The 20,807-nt window shown below is 39.7% G+C and overlaps 1 protein-coding gene across 2 annotated transcripts in view; it reads left to right on the top strand.

Moving 5' to 3' along the window:
* The window catches only part of LOC126419170 (bleomycin hydrolase), a 111,641-nt gene that overhangs the window by 65,722 nt on the left and 25,112 nt on the right, over nucleotides 1-20,807 (top strand). For both annotated transcript variants that reach the window (XM_050086298.1, XM_050086297.1), the window contains exons 5-7: nucleotides 1,985-2,122; nucleotides 11,526-11,774; nucleotides 20,320-20,546. In XM_050086298.1, the coding sequence (XP_049942255.1) occupies nucleotides 1,985-2,122; nucleotides 11,526-11,774; nucleotides 20,320-20,546 (614 nt within the window). The remainder of the gene's footprint in view (nucleotides 1-1,984; nucleotides 2,123-11,525; nucleotides 11,775-20,319; nucleotides 20,547-20,807) is intronic.

Here is a 20,807-nt window from a genome sequence, read left to right as displayed (position 1 = left end):
CATCCATCCCTGCTCAACCCATGCTCCTACCCCCCTTTGCCTCACGGTTCGCATTCATGAGATAGAAGACCTGTCTCATACATCCTCCCACTGCAACCTACTCCAATCCGGTCAGAAGCATCACCTACACAATCTATGGCAGGACTACCTGTGAAACCAGTCGTGTGATCTACAAGCTAAGCTGCAACCACTGTGCTGCGTTCTATGTAGACGTGACAACCAACAAGCTGTCCGCATTGAATGGCCATCGACAAACTGTGGCCGTGAGACAGCTGGACTACCCAGTTGCTGAGCACGCTGCCCAACTCAGTGTTCTTCATTTCAGTGACTACTATTCAGCCAGTGCCATCTGCACCCGTTCCATCAACGCCAGCTTTTCTGAACTGCGCAGGTGGCATCTCTCCCTCGCAATATATCCTACTTTCCCGTAATCCTCCTGGCCTCAAATCTTTAGTCACTGTCCTTCACCCACCTGTCCCTTCCCTGCTACCACTCCAGCACTGGAGCCTTCTATTCCACCAAGACACCCACTCTTTACTTCTTTCCTTTTCTGCTCCTGTTTACTTACAGATACTTTGTGTCTTATTTTGGAAAGGTAGTTGATTATTTTTATAAATTGGCACTGTTTGACATTCAGAAACATGATAAATTGGTTAACCAGTTCCACACTATAGTCAGCATTCGCATTTATGGCCTCTGGGCCAGGGATGCGCTGTAAACAGCTGGGCAGGTAGCCTGTCAGTGCTCAGTCAGTTTCTTTTCTGTGCAAACATCTGTCACATTTGAGCATTCTATCATGTTTTATGTGCACAAAACTACAATTTATTGATCTCTGTGTATTCTGCGCTTTTTTTTTCATAATAGCTGAAACACCCAGAAGTTGTGAAGTGTTCCACAAATAGGGAAGGGATCTTATTTTTAAACTGTACTCGTCCTTCAAATGTAAGGCAGCTTCAGCCAAGCCAGTGTGCGAGTTTACTAAAGTGCAGGAATGCATTGTAGCAGCCTGTGGCAATATTCGTTTACTTTCACCCGAGTTGACAATGAAGCATTTCTTTTGAGCTGTGCGGCCAGAGGCCATTAATGCTGCCACTAGCTGACTATACTATGGGAGGCTATAAGGAAGATCTTAACGCTAAGGCATTTCTTCACTACATAGCTATCAGGGTAATGAGTTGTAAAAATTCTCCCTTTCTCTGTGGAAATTGTCTTTGTATGAGAGACAGTGTATTGCTCCCAGTGTTGATTGTATACACTGTATCATCTCTTTTTTTCCCTTGAACTTTGTTTTGGATCGTCCGCCTGCTTAGCAGAGTGGTAACGTGTTTGCAGTGGGCCCCGGATGGGGCCTCCCAGCCATCAGTGCCACACGATCATTTTTTGAGTTTTCTGTTGTGTGGTATGTTACAAAATGGACTTCGTGTTTTTATGACACTACAAATAATTTGGCATTACCTGCAGGTCATTGAAACATTGGTATCTAACTTATTCTGTTAAATGCAAAAGCAATTCCCTATGATTTTATTACAGGCAATTTAAACTTTTTGTGTTGACGTGATCAAATAGATTTTTCTTTTGACTTGGTATTCCATTTCCATTAACATGATTGTCATATAATCATTTATTGAGTTCTAGGCACACTTGAGAGATTTTACAAAGTTGACAAAATGCAGGTATAAATTCTGAATTTTCCTCCACGCCCCACCCCCACCCCCCAACTAGCACTTTAAAGGAAAAACATTGAATAAAAATATACACAATACACAGCAGCTGAAAAAGTTCTAACAACACATCATGGTAACTGGCTACAAAAATATATTTCACTAGCATTTCCACTTCTAATTCTGTTGACTTTTCTGCTGTACTCTTGTACTAACTCCTGCAAGTAAATTGCAGGGTTTCATATAGTTTGTAATATCATGAAATTTTTAAAGTCTGGTATTTCTAAAATTCTGCATTTCAAATCAGAATATTATGTTTGTAGGACCCAGCAACTGATGGGGGTCAGTGGGACATGTTCTGCAGTCTCGTAAACAAACATGGACTGATGCCAAAGAAGTGCTTTCCTGAGTCTTATAGCTGTGAATCGAGTTCACGAATGAATAATATCCTGAAGAGTAAGGTAATGAACGCTGAATCCATTAGTAGTTTCTGCTGTCATTGACAGATTATGTAATAAATTGACAAAGTGAATATTTTATAACATTTTATTTTATTCCATTTGTTTGACTACTAAATGTTTTACCAAGACTACATTCTGAGTTCTAGCCTGACTATGCTGATTGACCTTTCATGCAATGTATTTAAGTGTATGGAATTTTTTTGGCAGAAGTAGAAGTAACTTCAGGTTTGCCCTCGAGAAGTGTATTGGACCCTTGCTGTTCATTTTGTACATGAATGATCTTGCAGATAATGTTAATAGTAACCTCAAACTTTTTGCAAATTATGCAGTTATCTATAATGAAGTAAGAAAATGTGCATATATATTCAGTAGATCTTGTTGAGATTAAAAATAGTTTAAATATTGGCAACTTGTTTTGAATATACAGAAATGTAAAACTGTAGACTTTGTTAACCCAGAAAATTAGTATCCTGTGACTGCAATATCACCGAGTTGCTATTGGAATCTGTCAATATATGTAATACCTGGTTGTAATCATTGTATGGATGTGAAATGGAATGATCATGTAAGTAAAGCTGATGGCAGATCAGTATAGTGGGAAAATGCACTCAGAAAACAAAGGAGATTACTTACAAAATACTCATCGCACCCTTCCCAGAAGTGCGTGGGATCCATACCAAATAGGGCTAAAAAGAAAATTTATGACTTGCTAGGTCCATGGAGATTCTATAAATAAAACTGAATATGAGATGATGTATTTCTTTAACTCACTGGGCTAGGAATGTGACATCATTAAAGAAGATAATCATCAGTGCCTGCCTCACCACAACCGTATGGCATCCCTTTGAGACCAACAGTAACATCAGTGCTTCCACATTGTGAAGAACTTACTTAGTCAGTACATTGAGGAATGTGAACAACACATATGCATCTCTGCCAAATTTGTGCTTCATCAGAGTTTATAGAGGACTTTTGTGTCTATTACTAATAAATCTACTACAAAATATCTTATTTTTTCTCATTTACAGCTTAGAAAATATAGTCCTTATCAATTTTTTTTTTTTTAGCCGTGCGGCCAGAGGCCATTAATGCAGCCACTAGCTGACTATACTATGGGAGGCTATAAGGAATATCTTAACGCTAAGGCATTTCTTCACTACATAGCTATCAGAGTAATGAGTTGTAAAAATGCTCCCTTTCTGTGTGGAAATTGTCTTTGTTTCATTTTCATTTTTGATGGTAAATATTATGAATTAACTGATAGGGTGACAACTGAGAACCTTTTATCGCTAGTATACACCAATTAAAATTACTGTGTGATTGACAGACTTCTGCAGTGGCTTGGGGCAGTGTTGCCAGTATGCAGGCAGCCACATGTGATGATGCTCTGCAGGCACCTTCACAACAGGCAACACAGCAAGCACATGGCGCTCGACATAGAACTACTATTGGATGGTCCCTACCACTCGACTAGCTGAAATGTCAGTCACAAAGTAATTTTAATCGGAGTATAGTTATCAATTTATACATGGTGCATTTTGAGGCTAGAACATTTGTAGTTTGGCTACCTGGGTTGGATAACTTTATGAATTTCTGCAGCATCTCAATCTAAGTGTAAAGTTTGTAACAAGCAACAAAATTTGCACTTAACACTGATGAAGCCAGCTGTGGTAGTTATTGAATAATATCAAAGGAAAGTGACAACATTTACTCAGCGGCAAACTCCGAAACTTGAAAATCAGTGTTATACTTCTTTCACCACAATAAAATGAGTGAAATTCAATATGTTGCCAAGTGGGCAACTGATCTCCCCAACTCATCTTTTGTAAATGTGCTAAGAGGGAGTGAAAATGGCCTCTAAGGTGGCTGGCAAATACAGAGCTGACATAATCAGTATTATTATTTCTTTCTTTTCTCAGGCATTATGTCTGGTCAAAAATGGAAAGTGACGCGGATCTTGATCAAGCGTGACTTCCTTTTAACTGTATGGTATGTGTTATATAGCATTTAGGAACTTTCGGGTAATTGAACATGTATCAATAATTACAGATTTCTGTAGTTGTATATATAAGTTTGGATGTAGCTGTATTGCATTCATGTACTGGTGGATATTGTGTGGTATGACTCCTGTAGTTGATAGTATAAGTGGTATAATGTCAACTTTATCCTCATGCCACATGTCCTTGACTTCCTCAGCCAGTTGGATGTATTTTTCAATTTTTTCTCCTGTTTTCTTTTGTATATTTGTTGTATTGGGTATGGATATTTCGATTAGTTGTGTTAATTTCTTCTTTTTATTGGTGAGTATGATGTCAGGTTTGTTATGTGGTGTTGTTTTATCTGTTATAATGGTTCTGTTCCAGTATAATTTGTATTCATCGTTCTCCAGTACATTTTGTGGTGCATACTTGTATGTGGGAATGTGTCGTTTTATGAGTTTATGTTGTAAGGCAAGCTGTTGATGTATTATTTTTGCTACATTGTCATGTCTTCTGGGGTATTCTGTATTTGCTAGTATTGTACATCCGCTTGTGATGTGATCTACTGTTTCTATTTGTTGTTTGCAAAGTCTGCATTTATCTGTTGTGGTATTGGGATCTTTAATAATATGCTTGCTGTAATATCTGGTGTTTATTGTTTGATCCTGTATTGCAATCATGAATCCTTCCGTCTCACTGTATATATTGCCTTTTCTTAGCCATGTGTTGGATGCGTCTTGATCGATGTGTGGCTGTGTTAGATGATATGGGTGCTTGCCATGTAGTGTTTTCTTTTTCCAATTTACTTTCTTCGTATCTGTTAATGTTATGTGACCTAAAGGGTTGTAGAAGTGGTTATGAAATTGCAGTGGTGTAGCCGATGTATTTATATGAGTGATTGCTTTGTGTATTTTGCTCGTTCAAGAAAGAATTTTCTTAAATTGTCTACCTGTCCATAATGTAGGTTTTTTATGTCGATGAATCCCCTTCCTCCTTCCTTTCTGCTTAATGTGAATCTTTCAGTTGCTGAATGTATGTGATGTATTCTATATTTGTGGCATTGTGATCGTGTGAGTGTATTGAGTGCTTCTAGGTCTGTGTTACTCCATTTCTCTACTCCAGATGAGTAGGTCAATATTGGTATAGCATAAGTATTTATAGCTTTTGTCTTGTTTCTTGCTGTCAATTCTGTTTTCAGTATTTTTGTTAGTCTTTGTCTATATTTTTCTTTTAGTTCTTCTTTAATATTTGTATTATCTATTCCTATTTTTTCTCTGTATCCTAGATATTTATAGGCATCTGTTTTTTCCATCGCTTCTATGCAGTCGCTGTGGTTATCCAATATGTAATCTTCTTGTTTAGTGTGTTTTCCCTTGACTATGCTATTTTTCTTACATTTGTCTGTTCCAAAAGCCATATTTATATCATTGCTGAATACTTCTGTTATCTTTAGTAATTGGTTGAGTTGTTGATTTGTTGCTGCCAGTAGTTTTAGATCATCCATGTATAGCAGATGTGTGATTTTGTGTGGGTATGTTCCAGTAATATTGTATCCATAATTTGTATTATTTAGCATGTTGGATAGTGGGTTCAGAACAAGGCAGAACCAGAAAGTACTTATTATTATTATTATTATTATTATTATTATTATTTTACAAATGATGAGGACTATATTTTCTAAGCTGTAAATGAGAAAAAATAAGATATTTTGTAGTAGATTTATTAGTAATAGACACAAAAAATGTGTAGACATAAAACTGTAACTTAAAAAATTTCTTCAATATTAGGAAAAGGATAGACTGCTACTCACCATAAAGACAAGCCGTTGAGTCGCAGACAGGCACAACAAAAAGACTGTTACAGATTATAGCTTTTGGCCAAAGCCTTCTTCAGCAAAGAAAACACACACACACACACACACACACACACACACACACACACACACACACACACACACACACACACACACACACGTGCAAGCAAACACAGCTCGTGCATACATGATTGCTATCGCTGGCAGCTCAGACCGGAATTGATTGGAGCTGCCAGTTTTAGCGGTCATGTGTGTATGAGGTGTGCTTGCTTGTGTGAATGTATGTTTGTTTTCTTTGCTGAAGGAGGATTTGGCCAAAAATCTGTCATTTGTAACAGTCTTTTTATTGTGGCTGTTTGCAACTTCACAGGTTGTCTTTATGGCGAGTAGATATTCCAACCTGAAGTTTCCATTGTTTAAAAAATTTCTTTCTATTACATTACAGTATATACATGGGGTGTTCAAAAAGAAATGAGCCAGAGGCATAAATACAGAAACCAGTACCTGTATGTTAGAAGTATTGACTCTGGCTGTTCAGACACTTGTCCCACTGCAACACAAGGCGGTGAATGGCTGTTTCATGAAATTCCCGGGGCTGCGATGTTAACCAATCCACACGTACAGCTAGATGTCGTCATCCGAGACGAATCGTTTGCCCCTCAGAGCCTTTTTAAGGCGACCAATAATGGCATAATCACAAGGAGAGACGTCCGGACTGTTTGGAGGGTGGCGAGAACGTGCTATTTGAATTTCTGCAGGAGTGCCGCGACTGTGTTGGCTGTATGAGGCTTTGCATTGTCGTGGATCAGAATGACCCCACGGGTTAGATTGTCTGGTCGTTTTGATTTGATCGCTCGGTGAAGGGTGGTCAAGGTTTGCAAGTAACGCTGGGCATTCACTGTAGTCCCATGCTGCAGGAAGTGAATCAGAAGGGGGCCACCTTGGTCAAAGAAGAACTTCAGTATACGGGCAAACGATACACTTCAGATGGCGATGTCCAGCAGTAGGTGCGGTACTGGTTAACATTGCATCCCCAGGAATTTTATGAGAAAGTCGTTCACTGCCTTGTCTCACAGTGGGACAAGTGTCTCAACAGCCAGGGTCAATACTTCTAACATACAGGTACTGGTATCTGTAATCATGCATCTGGCTCATTTCTTTTTGAACGCCCCTTATATATGACATGTTGTTGTTGTTGTTGTTGTTGTTGTTGTTGTCTTCAGTCCTGAGACTGGTTGATGCAGCTTTCCATGCTACTCTATCCTGTGCAAGCTTCTTCATCTCCCAGTACCTACTGCAACCTACATCCTTCTGAATCTGCTTAGTGTATTGATCTCTTGGTCTCCCTCTACGATTTTTACCCTCCACGCTGCCCTCCAATGCTAAATTTGTGATCCCTTGATGCCTCAAAACATGTCCTACCAACCGATCCCTTCTTCTAGTCAAGTTGCGCCACAAACTTCTCTTCTCCCCAATCCTATTCAATACCTCCTCATTAATTACGTGATCTACCCACCTTATCTTCAGCATTCTTCTGTAGCACCACATTTCGAAAGCTTCTATTCTCTTCTTGTCCGAACTGGTTATCGTCCATGTTTCACTTCCATACATGGCTACACTCCATACAAATACTTTCAGAAACGATGTCCTGACACTTAAATCTATACTCGATGTTAACAAATTTCTCTTCTTCAGAAACGATTTCCTTGCCATTGCCAGCGTACATTTTATATCCTCTCTACTTCGACCATCATCAGTTATTTTACTCCCTAAATAGCAAAACTCCTTTACTACTTTAAGTGTCTCATTTCCTAATCTAATCCCCTCAGCATCACCCAATTTAATTTGACTACATTCCATTATCCTCGTTTTGCTTTTGTTGATGTTCATCTTATATCCTCCTTTCAAGACACTGTCCATTCCGTTCAACTGCTCTTCCGGGTCCTTTGCTGTCTCTGACAGAATTACAATGTCATCGGCGAACCTCGAAGTTTTTACTTCTTCTCCATGAATTTTAATACCTACTCTGAATTTTTCTTTTGTTTCCTTTACTGCTTTCTCAATATACAGATTGAATAACGTAAATAGCCTTTTGCTCCCTGTATTTTACCCCTGCCACCTTCAGAATTTGAAAGAGAGTATTCCAGTTAACGTTTTCAAAAGCTTTCTCTAAATCTACAAATGATAGAAACGTAGGTTTGCCTTTCCTTAATCTTTCTTCTAAGATAAGTCGTAAGGTTAGTATTGCCTCACGTGTTCCAACATTTCTACGGAATCCAAACTGATCTTCCCCGAGGTCCGCTTCTACCAGTTTTTCCATTCGTCTGTAAAGAATTCGCGTTAGTATTTTGCAGCTGTGACTTATTAAACTGATAGTTCGGTAATTTTCACATCTGTCAACACCTGCTTTCTTTGGGATTGGAATTATTATATTCTTCTTGAAGTCTGTGGGTATTTCGCCTGTCTCATACATCTTGCTCACCAGATGGTAGAGTTTTGTCATGACTGGCTCTCCCAAGGCCATCAGTAGTTCTAATGGAATGTTGTCTACTCCCGGGGCCTTGTTTCGACTCAGGTCTTTCAGTGCTCTGTCAAACTCTTCACTCAGTATCTTATCTCCCATTTCATCTTCATCTACATCCTCTTCCATTTCCATAATATTGTCCTCAAGTACATCGCCCTTGTATAAACCCTCTATATTCTCCTTCCACCTTTCTGCCTTCCCTTCTTTGCTTAGAACTGGGTTGCCATCTGAGCTCTTGATATTCATACAAGTGGTTCTCTTCTCTCCAAAGGTCTCTTTAATTTTCCTGTAGGCAGTATCTATCTTACCCCTAGTGAGACAAGCCTCTACATCCTTACATTTGTCCTCTAGCAATCCCTGCTTAGCCATTTTGCACTTCCTGTCGATCTCATTTTTGAGACATTTGTATTCCTTTTTGCCTGCTTCATTTACTGCATTTTTATATTTTCTCCTTTCATCAATTAAATTCAATATTTCTTCTGTTACCCAAGTATTTCTATTAGCCCTCGTCTTTTTACCTACTTGATCCTCTGCTGCCTTCACTACTTCATCCCTCAGAGCTACCCATTCTTCTTCTACTGTATTTCTTTCCCCCATTCCTGTCAATTGTTCCCTTATGCTCTCCCTGAAACTCTCTACAACCTATGGTTCTTTCAGTTTATCCAGGTCCCATCTCCTTAAATTCCCACCTTTTTGCAGTTTCTTCAGTTTCAATCTGCAGTTCATAACCAATAGATTGTGGTCAGAATCCACATCTGCCCCTGGAAATGTCTTACAATTTAAAACCTGGTTCCTAAATCTCTGTCTTACCATTATATAATCTATCTGATACCTTTTAGTATCTCCAGGATTCTTCCAGGTATACAACCTTCTTTTATGATTCTTGAACCAAGTGTTAGCTATGATTAAGTTATGCTCTGTGCCAAATTCTACAAGGCGGCTTCCCCTTTCATTTCTTCCCCCCAATCCATATTCACCTACTATGTTTCCTTCTCTCCCTTTTCCTACTGACGAATTCCAGTCACCCATGACTATTAAATTTTCGTCTCCCTTCACTACCTGAATAATTTCTTTTATCTCGTCATACATTTCATCAATTTCTTCATCATCTGCAGAGCTAGTTGGCATATAAACTTGTACTACTGTAGTAGGCATGGGCTTTGTGTCTATCTTGGATTCTCTGCCTCGTGATGGCTGGGTGTTGTGTGATGTCCTTAGGTTAGTTAGGTTTAAGTAGTTCTAAGTTCTAGGGGACTGATGACCTAAGATGTTAAGTCCCATAGTGCTCAGAGCCATTTGAACCATTTTCTATCTTGGCCACAGTAATGCGTTCACTGTGCTGTTTGTAGTAGCTAACCTGCACTCCTATTTTTTTATTCATTATTAAACCTACTCCTGCATTACCCCTATTTGATTTTGTATTTATAACCCTGTAATCACCTGACCAAAAGTCTTGTTCCTCCTGCCACCGAACTTCACTAATTCCCACTATATCTAACTTTAACCTATCCATTTCCCATTTTAAATTTTCTAACCTACCTGCCCGATTAAGGGATCTGACATTCCACGCTCCGATCCGTAGAATGCCAGTTTTCTTTCTCCTGATAACGACATCCTCTTGAGTAGTCCCCGCCCGGAGATCCGAATGGGGGACTATTTTACCTCCGGAATATTTTACCCAAGAGGATGCCATCATCATTTAATCATACAGTAAAGCTGCATGTCCTTGGGAAAAATTACGGCTCTAGTTTCCCCTTGCTTTCAGCAGTTCGCAGTACCATCACAGCAAGGCCATTCTGATTAATGTTACAAGGCCAGATCAGTCAATCATCCAGACTGTTGCCCCTGCAACTACTGAAAAGGCTGCTGCCCCTCTTCAGGAACCACATGTTTGTCTGGCCTCTCAACAGATACCCCTCGGTTGTGGTTGCACCTACGGTACGGCCATCTGTATCGCTGAGGCACGCAAGCCTCCCCACCAACGGCAAGGTCCATGGTTCGTGGGGGGGATATATGACATGCACAATTCTAAATGTCTAATAACCTACAGAAGTTTGTCACAGGACTGCATAGAAATATTTTGCACAGCACTACGAAGAAACGGAATTCAGTATTCTTTCTTCAGAATTTTTGGCTGTCGGATTGTAGCATTTGCCAATCATGAAAATACTGGTCATGATTTAAAATAAATTATATATTTCCTTTTTGTGAAAATAATTTAAATTCTGTGTGTTACATGAAAAATTCATGTCTGTTGTTAATTTGTAGATTTTCAGTTAACTTAACTTTCTGAAGGAGTATCTTGTTTTGGAAGCTAAACAAAGGTCTTTTTCTGTAAAAAAATCTACTCACCAATTGGCGACAAGAGAACACATACATATAAAAGTTAAGGAAATCTGCAAGCTTTTGGAGCAAGTGGCTCGTCCTCCTGGCAGAACGTTTGAAGGGGAAGGAAAAGGGAGGAAGAAAAAGGACTGGTGAGGTTTAGGAAATGGGAGGAGTGTGGAAATTTGTGCAGAACTCCTTGTCAGGGGAGACTAATTGGGTGGATGAGAAGGAAAAACTGATTCAGTTTCTCTTTCTCATCCCATCTGGTTAGTCTCCTCTGATCTGGTGTTTGGCTGACTTTTCCAATCTCTCCCCGTTTCCAAAATCTCACCAGCCCTTTATCTTCATGGCTCGTCCTCACCCTTCAACCTTTCTGTCAGCAGAAGGAGCCACTGGCTCTGAAAGCTTGCAATTTTCATTGATCTTTATATGTGTGTGTTCCCTGCTGCCACTTGAGAAGTAGATTTTCTTATCTATCCAGTTACATTATATTTTCAAAAACTGAAAAGTTATTATTTCATTAATGTAGATTTATGTAATAATACTCATTAACAGTGAAATTTCACTATAGGTTAATATTAAAATGTTTCCACGTATTAGTAAGACTGACAGTCATGTGTTTGATCCATTAAATTTATGTTCTAAACCTTAAATATCTGAAAAAGTGTATTTTCATCAAATAACCTTGCCATTTGAAGCTGTGTATGTATTTGCATTGGAGGTAATTCTCAGGAAAGACTTTCTTTTGTTTATTTTCAGTTGAGAGAGTACACAAAGGTGCTGCGTGATTTGATTAGTAAGGGTGCTAATGATACTGCAATCAATGAGTGTATAGAGAACCAGATGGAGGAGGTGTACCGTATTGTTGGTATTTGCCTGGGCATCCCATCTGAAACATTCACATGGGAATATTATGACAAGTCAAAGAATTATAGTTCTATTGGCCCAATAACACCCCTTGATTTCTACATCAAGCATGTTAAACCACACTTCAATGTAGATGATAAGGTATGTTGTAATCTTTAGATGTGTTATGTAAATGTTTATTCAAGTTTTTGTATTGAGTTAGTGACAGATTCACAAGTAACAAGCATGCACTGAAGCATAATATAGTTACATGTGCATTTCATATTTTACATCTAGCATCTTTCAGTGGCAGCTAAAATGCTGCATAGCATTGGAACCACATAAGAAGGGATATGAAATAGAATTATCACATAGGTTCAATCGTGGGTAAACCAGGAGGTAGATTTCGGTTTATTGGTAGAATACGGGGGGAGATTGCATACAAATTACACTTGTGTCGGGTTCTGGAATATTGCTCAATTGTGTGGGACTATACAGAGAAGGGCAGCACAAATGGTCACAGAGTTGTTTAATCAATGGGAGAGTGTCACAGAGATGCTGAAGAAACTGAACTGGCAGACTCTTGAAGACAGATGTAAACTATCCCGAGAAAGACTGTTAGCAAAGTTTCAAGAACCAGCTTTAAATGATTAGTCTAGGGATATATTACAGCCCCCTACATATTGCTCATGTAGGGATTGTGAGGATAAGATTAGAATAATTACTGCATGTGCAGACGCATTCTCCTCACGATCCATACATGACTGGAACAGTAAGCAACTCTAATAATTGGTACAATGGGATGTACCCCCCTGCTGTGCACCTTACGGTGATTTGCAGAGTATAGATTTATATTTATTTATTTAATCATGTCTGAGCTACATCTGTAATTAATTAATAGGCTATATATAGTAGGTTACAAATACAACTAAATAATAGTTATACATTCATGATATTCCCATATCATAAGTCGTCATTATTGTCTATAGCAAGGCTCATATCTCTCTCCAGTGTTTGGCACACTTCACTGCAGTGTTGTTGGCCAACCACAGGTCTTGGAAAGTGCAGGGGGCCAGCAAGGATGGACAGGTCAAAAGGTGTGTCATTATTTGTTTTCCTCCACATTGGCAGGACTGTTCTCTGATGTGTCCCCACTTGAACAGGTTCTCCTTTGATCTTCCCATTTGACACCTAAGTCTATGTAGGCTCTTCCAGACTCTCCATTCCAATTCTGATCCAGCAGGAAGTTTTTCTTTAATGTTCCAACTTTTCAGGCTGCCTTTATCCAATTTCTGTTTCCACATCGATTCTCTGGATGTGGATTGACTTTCGTTTAGTGGACATTCAACTTTTAGGAAATCTTTCCTAGGTTTAAGTCTTGCCACCACTAGTTGATGTGCGTACAGGGGATGTCTTCTATCTTCGCACTTCCTGCTTTGTTGGGGCGAAGGGGGGGGGGGGCTGATGGTGAAGTTAGTTGCAGAGAATTAAATAAGTAAAATGACAAGGCAAGTTGAAATCTTTGGATAACAGAGGAGACATTCAATTTAATTGGAAAAAGGAGAAAATATAAAAATACAGCAGATGGCAAAAGGGAATATACATCTGAAAAAATGAGATTGACAGAAAGTGCAAAAGGACTAAGCAAGAATGGCTAGAAGACAAATACAGGGCTGCAGAATAATGTATGTGAAGGGGAAAAGATAAATGCCACCTATAGGAAAGAGACCTTTAACAATAAGATAAGTGGCTGAATCAATATCAGGAGCTCAAATGGCAAGACATATATACAAAACAAAAAGGGAAAGCTCAATATATAGAAGGGTGATACAAAGGAAATGCACTTGAAAGTTATAGAAAGGAAAGATGAAGTAAATGAAGATAAAATGGGAGATGTGAATCATAACACCCCTTGTATCTCCCCAACTATAATAGATACAAAGATGCCGTTTAGACAATGAATTGCAGGGACAGGGGCTACTTGAATACATCACATTTCATGTTTGTGCTATTTTTTATTACAGAGATATGAGGCCATCTTTGGTTTTTAAAATGGAACCCTATCTTAAATTTTAGCATAACATGATGGGCCTAAAAAGACAGTTTTAAATATGTGTATATTATAATATTGAGGCGAATAGTTTTTGAGACACAGATATGTTCTCATATCGTGTTCGTCCTTCAAAGCAGCATTGTCAAATGACCTTTCCTGTTGTGTAGAGTACATGGTAAACAATGCGAGTCCGTCCTTACACAAACATGCCCATTTAGCTGCCAATAGTAATACATACTGCGATATTTTGCGCAAAAATTACCTGATGATGTTGCGCAAATATTACTCAGTTATTTGACAACTGTGATACCAAAATAGTAGATAACATACAGTATTAAAATACTACAAGATGTTAATACATTTTTAAGTAACAGAAATACAAATGTAAATGAGGAGGCCCCTATTGTTCACAATTATTTTGTACATATTTGTTTTTTATTTGAAAATATTTACTATTGATGACAATACGAAGCAAATACACACAAAGATGTGAAATACGTACTGTACATTATACAAAACTTGACTGAAGCTAATGCTCAAAATGCTTCCCCTCTGCTGCAATGCACATTTGTAGTTGCCGTTCAAATGATTTGTGAACGGCTGCGAGGGTGTCACGTGAGATATCTGCGCACGCTTCGATGGAACATTGCTTCATATCGTCTGGCATAGTTGGTATTTGAGCATACACTTTGTTTGATTGCTCCCCACAGAAAAAAATCGAGAGGGGTCAAGTCAGGAGACCGGGCTGGCCACTTCACTTCAGCTAGTCATCCTATCCAACAATCTGGGAACTTTTCATTTAACAGCTCTGTAGCCACACGAGAAGAGTGAGCAGGACAGCTGTCATATTGGAACCACATGCACTGACACGTAGTTAGTGGTACCTCTTCCAGCAAAATGGGCAGAACGTTTCACAGGAACTGTGCATAGTTATTGCCATTTAGTATACCCGGAATGATGTACGGCCCCACAATGACATTTCCAACAATGCCGCACCACACGTTACCACTCCACGGTTGCTGATTTTGTACCTGTCAAAGCCAATCAGGGTACTCTATTGACCAGTAATGCATATTATGAAAATTCACATTACCGTGGTTGGTAAAAGTCGCTTCATCAGTAAAAAGCAGCCGTTGAAAAAACATTGGATCATCTTGTAGGCACTGCAGAGCAAACTGACGAAATTCCTGCTGCCGTTCAAAATCCACACTGGAGGGTGCTTGATGTAATGAGTGGTGAAATGGGTGAAATCTATGCCGGTGCAATATGCGTAGAATACTTCTCTGACTTATACCGCATTCCGAGGCCGATACGTTGCGACGAAACAGTAGGGTCGTTATGCGCCAACGCTAGAATGCCCTCTTCATGTACCTCACCAGTTGCAGTTTTCTGCCTTGTCCTCTGTATGGCATTCCATGTTCCTGATTCAGGTAGTTTCGTGCAAATACATGCAAGAAGCTGGCGCATAGGACGCTCACGATCGGGATACAGCTCTCCATATCGCTTTATTGCTCTAACAGCATTTCTTCTGCTTTCACCATACACTAGAAGCATGTCTAACTTTTCTTTGTTGGTGTACATGTCTGCCCCAAGAAACTGTGACGGAAATTTGATGTCTCATTACCCCAGCAGCACATTTATATGCTTCTCTCCAGTTACCTCGTTCGTCACCTTGTGGTGTTATCAAGAAGCAGGGAAACAAGGCCTTCCCTGTTAGGTTCCTCAGTGATCAACAGGAAAGGTCGCATTGGACAACGCCGCTTCAAAGCATGAATACAATATGGAAACATATCCGTGTCTCAAAAACTATACGCCTAAATATTATGATATACAAATCTTTGAAACCGTCTTTTTAAGCCCATCATGTTATGCTAAAATTCAACATAGGATTCCATTTTAAAAAACCAACAATGGCCTCATCTCTCTGTAATAAAAAAAACAGCACAAACATGAAATGTGATGTATTCAAGTAGCCCCTGTCCCTGCAATTCGCTGTCCAAACAGCATCTTTGTATCTTTTACGGTTGGGGAGATACAAGGGGTGTTATGACTTAGCTGCCTCACCCTGTATATGATACAGATGAAACACTCTCAGATTCAGTTCAATATGTCATGATTGCAAGATATTAACATCCTTTATTTACAAAAGAATGGAAAAACTGGTAGAAGCTGATCTCGAGCAAGATCAGTTTGTGTTTTGGAAAAATATTGGAATGTCAGAGGCAACATTGATCCTACACCGTGTCATAGAAGATAAGCAAACTTGTGTTTACAGCATTTGTAAACTTAGAGAAAGCTTTTGATGGTGAAGACTAGAATACACTCTTTGAAATTCTGAAGCTAGCTTTTATAAGACAGAAGAAGCAAAAGATTCTATACAGCTTGTACTAAAACCAGGTCATGATAGGGAAGCAGTAATTGAGAATGGAGTGAGATACGGCTGTAGCCTATCCTTGATGTTGTTCAACTTGTACGTACAGCAAACATTAAAGGAAACCAAGGAGAAGTTTGGGAAGGAAATTGAAAGTACAGGAAGAAGAAATAAAGACTTTGAAATTTGCCAACAACATTGTAATTCTGTCACACAAACAAAGGACTTGGAAGAGCAGTTGGACAGAATGGGTAATGTTGTAAAAAGAGCTTATAAGAGTTTGACAAAAGCAAAATGGAGGTAAATGGAAATGTCGTGTGGCTAGGGCCTCCCGTCCGGTAGACCGTTCGCCTGGTGCAGGTCTTTCGATTTGACGCCACTTCGGTGACCTGCGCGTCGATGGGGATGAAATGATGATGATTAGGACAACACAACACCCAGTCCCTGAGCAGATAAAATCTCTGACCCAGCCGAGAATCGAACCCGGGCCCTTAGGATTGACAGTCTGTCATGCTGACCACTCAGCTACCGGGGCGGACAAAATGGAGGTAATTGAATGTAGTGTAATTAAATCAAGTTATATTAAGGGAATGAGATTAAGAACTGACACACTAAAGTAGCAGATGACATTCGTTATTAGAGCAGTGAAGTAACTGACCTTGGACAAAGCAGAGAGAATAAAACATGTAGCATGGATGTAGTAAGAAAAGCATTTCTGAAAAATAGGGATTTTTTAACATCTCGTATAAATGCATGCACCAGGAATCCTTTTCTGAAGGTATATGTCTGGAGTGTGCCTTGTATGGAAGTAAATATGGACAGTAAGCAGTTCTGAGAGGAAGAGAATAGAAGCTTTTTGGATGCAATGCTGCAGAAGAGTACTACAGCTTAGATGGATAGACGGAGTAACTAATGAAGAGGTACTGAATCGGACTAAGGAAAAAAGAAATCTGTGGCACAACTTGACTGAATGCAGGGATCAGTCAATGGAATAGTGCCTCAGGCATCAAGGTATTGTCAGTTTGGTAGTGGAGGGAAGTGTATTTTTGGCTGAAGGAGGAATTGTAGACAAAGCATGAATACAGCAAGCAGGTTCAGATGGATGTAGTTTGCAGAAGTTATTCAGAGGAGAAGCAGCTCGCATAGGATAGACTAGTGTGAAAGAGTTGCATCAAACCCTTCTTTGGGCATAACACCAGAAAAACAACAGTACCACAACCAACACCAGCAACAGCAGCAGTGACATATATGTTGCTTCCAGCTTCTTTTAATGAATTTAATAAGTATATTTAAAAAAGCACATGTGATATAATGTTGGACTTCTTTGTACATCAAAATTTCCTTAGGAAGTGTAGTCTACTCACAGATGAGGAACCCTACAAAACCTTATCTTATGCTGCTGTAATTCTACAGGTATCTGTATCTGTTGAATCCATAGTAATTATTTAGTAACAATATTATGAAAATGATAGTTGCTACTCACCATATAGTGGAGATGCTGAGTCAGATAGGCACAACAAAATGACTGTCTCTCTCTCTCTCTCTCTCTCTCTCTCTCTCTCTCTCACACACACACACACACACACACACACACACACACACACACAAAACTCTTAACACATGTGGCCACAGTCAGGTAGCTGAAGCCAGAACAGCAGTGCATGATGGGAGAGACAACCAGGTCAGGGTGAGGAAGAGGCTGGGGCAGGGAGGAGAAGACAAGGTGGAGAGAGGGTAAGGCAGCTAGATACAGTGAGGAGGTTAGAGGAGGGCTGGGGGGGGGGGGGGGGAGGTAGCGAAATAGGAGAGGATAAAAAGACTGGGTGCATCAGTGAAATGGGAGGCTGTGTAGTGCTGGAATGGGAACAGGGAAGAAGGTAGGTAGGTCAGGACAAGGACTGACGAAGTTGAGGCCTGGAGGGTTACGGGAATGTAAGATGTATTGCAGAGAGAATTCCCACCTGCACAATTCAGAAAAGCTGGTGTTGGTGGGAAGGATCCGGATGGTGCAGATTGTGAAGCAGTCATTGGCATTAAGAACATCATGTTGGGCAGCGTACTTAGCAACAGGGTGGTCCTTTTTTTTCTTTGGCCACAGTTTGTCAGTGACCATTCATGCGGAAAGACAGCGTGTTGATTGTCGTGCCCACATACTAAGTATTTAGTATGTTTATCGGGTATCGTACAGCACCTAATTTAATTATCTCTGGTTGCATTTTTAAAACATACTAAAATTACTGTCTTTATTAATTAGCCCACATTTTCTATACACCACCACTAAAAGTTATGTACCCATCAAGTTCTTTAGTTCCTTTGTTTCTCCAATGACTTTCTTTTCATATTTTTTTAATGTTCCATTTCTTTAAATTGGAGTCTCTCAGCATTCTGTTCAGCAGTATTTAATCTCTCTGCAATTTCAGTTCTCTTGTCCTTTCCATGCATGGGTCATTGTCGTATTTTTCCATCCGATTGTACTTTGTGTATTATCTGAGTAACAGAGTGGCCAACCCATAGCTAAGGCTTTAGATGTTGTAGCACCTAATATGATATGCTTGTGTTTTGCCTTTACTGGGACAGTTGCCTTTACTGCAGTACAAGACTTCTGTCCTTCTGAATGTAATAAGTTTAGGATTGTTTGGCTACTTGTTTAAAGCCTGTTTGACTCAGGTATCCCTGCTGGCAGTTACAGTATCACTAGCAGTTACAGTACACACAAACTCTTTCGTCGACACGGACTCTACTCAGGTTTTTCAGGAGAGCAGTGTAATTTTACCGTCATCTTGTCCCCACCCCTCCGTCCGAAAGAACAGACACTACACATTCATATAATTTGAGTGGCCTAGCTGGGCAATGGATCCACCTTCTTCAGTGCGAATCCACAAATATGTCAGACGTCCTGCGGGAATCTCAGAGTAGCACGTAGCACGTCTTGTGCAGGCATGTGTGCCCATCTGGATGAATATTCAAGCAACCATTTGGCAAACTACTCAGTGTAGAATTTACACAGGACATGTTTTGTCGAGATATACATAATGTTATTAATTTATCAAAAAACAAAGATGATGTGACTTACCAAACGAAAGCGCTGGCAGGTCGAAAGACACACAAACAAACACACAAAATTCAAGCTTTCGCAACAAACTGTTGCCTCATCAGGAAAGAGAGAAGGAGAGGGAAAGACGAAAGGATGTGGGTTTTAAGGGAGAGGGTAAGGAGTCATTCCAATCCTGGGAGCGGAAAGACTTACCTTAGGGGGAAAAAAGGACGGGTATACACTCGAGCACACACACACACACACACACACACACACACACACACACACACACACACACACACATATCCATCCACACATATACAGACACAAGCAGATATATTTCTGCCCAAACTCTTTGTCTTTAAATATGTCTGCTTGTGTCTGTATATGTGTGGATGGATATGTGTGTGTGTGTGTGTGTGTGCGAGTGTATACCCGTCCTTTTTTCCCCCTAAGGTAAGTCTTTCCGCTCCCGGGATTGGAATGACTCCTTACCCTCTCCCTTAAAACCCACATCCTTTCGTCTTTCCCTCTCCTTCCCTCTTTCCTGACGAAGCAACTGTTGGTTGCGAAAGCTCGAATTTTGTGTGTATGTTTGTGTTTGTTTGTGTGTCTATCGACGAGCCAGCGCTTTCGTTTGGTAAGTCACATCATCTTTGTTTTTTGATAAATTTTTCCCACGTGGAATGTTTCCCTCTATTATATTAATGTTATTAAATATTTGAATCATACATCGACTCTTCACCTGTCATCCATAAAGTGATGTGTTTTTTGTAGGCACAACTTTCAAAGAAATAAAATTAATAACAAATGAAGTTGTGCTGTATTGTGTCCTTGCAGTCTATCAGTTATGTGATTTTTGTGATATTGTGAAAAGAATAGTTGCTACTCACCATACAGTGGAAATACTGAATCACAGATAGTCACAACAAATGGACTGTTCGAAGAAGTAAGCTTGCAGCCAAAAAGGCCTTCATCGACATCTGGCTTTGGCAGCCAGAGAATGTGATCATGTGTGTAAATTGCATTTGAGTGAGTGTGTGTGGATGTTTTCTATTTCTGATGAGGGCCCTTTTGGCCAAAAGCGTACTTGTTTGATAATCTTTTTGTTGTGCCTACCTGTGGCTCAGAATCTCCACTGTATCATGGTAAGTAGCAACTATCCATTTCATAATATTTCCATTGTATTCCTGTATTTTCCATTGTTTATTGTTGTAAGTAACTGTTCCTACTCTTGTGTTTTTCATAGGTGTGCTTAGTAACAGATCCTCGATCTACAAGTCCTTACGGTAAAGCATATACTGTTGATTTCTTGGGTAATATGGTTGGAGGCCGCCGCATAATCTACAATAACCAACCAGTGGAACTCCTCATGAAATTGTGTGCAGACTCAATTCGTGCTGGTGATCCTGTCTGGTTTGGTTGTGAAATTGCAAAACGCTTTGCATCGAAATTGGGAATTGGAGACCTAGACATGTGAGTTCTTTGATAATTTATTCTTAATTATCTTTGTTACTCTGGATGAAATTCGTTCACTTTTCAATTCACTTCAGATCATGTTATTGCAATGGGATTAGAGAGATGAGAATACCAAGGCATCTGTGAAAACAATGAACGTATAGGTGTGATGCTTTTATAGCCCTCATTCCTCCATTGCACCCAGTCTTTTTACTTCTCTCCTTTTCCGCTATCCTCCCTCTCCACCTCGTCCCTGCATGCTCCCCAACAGCACGTCAC

This window comes from Schistocerca serialis, chromosome 9 (assembly GCF_023864345.2).
Source record: "Schistocerca serialis cubense isolate TAMUIC-IGC-003099 chromosome 9, iqSchSeri2.2, whole genome shotgun sequence".
NCBI lineage: Eukaryota > Metazoa > Arthropoda > Insecta > Orthoptera > Acrididae > Schistocerca > Schistocerca serialis.
Note: the sequence above shows the minus strand (reverse complement) of the source record. Positions and strands in the feature narration are given on the sequence as shown.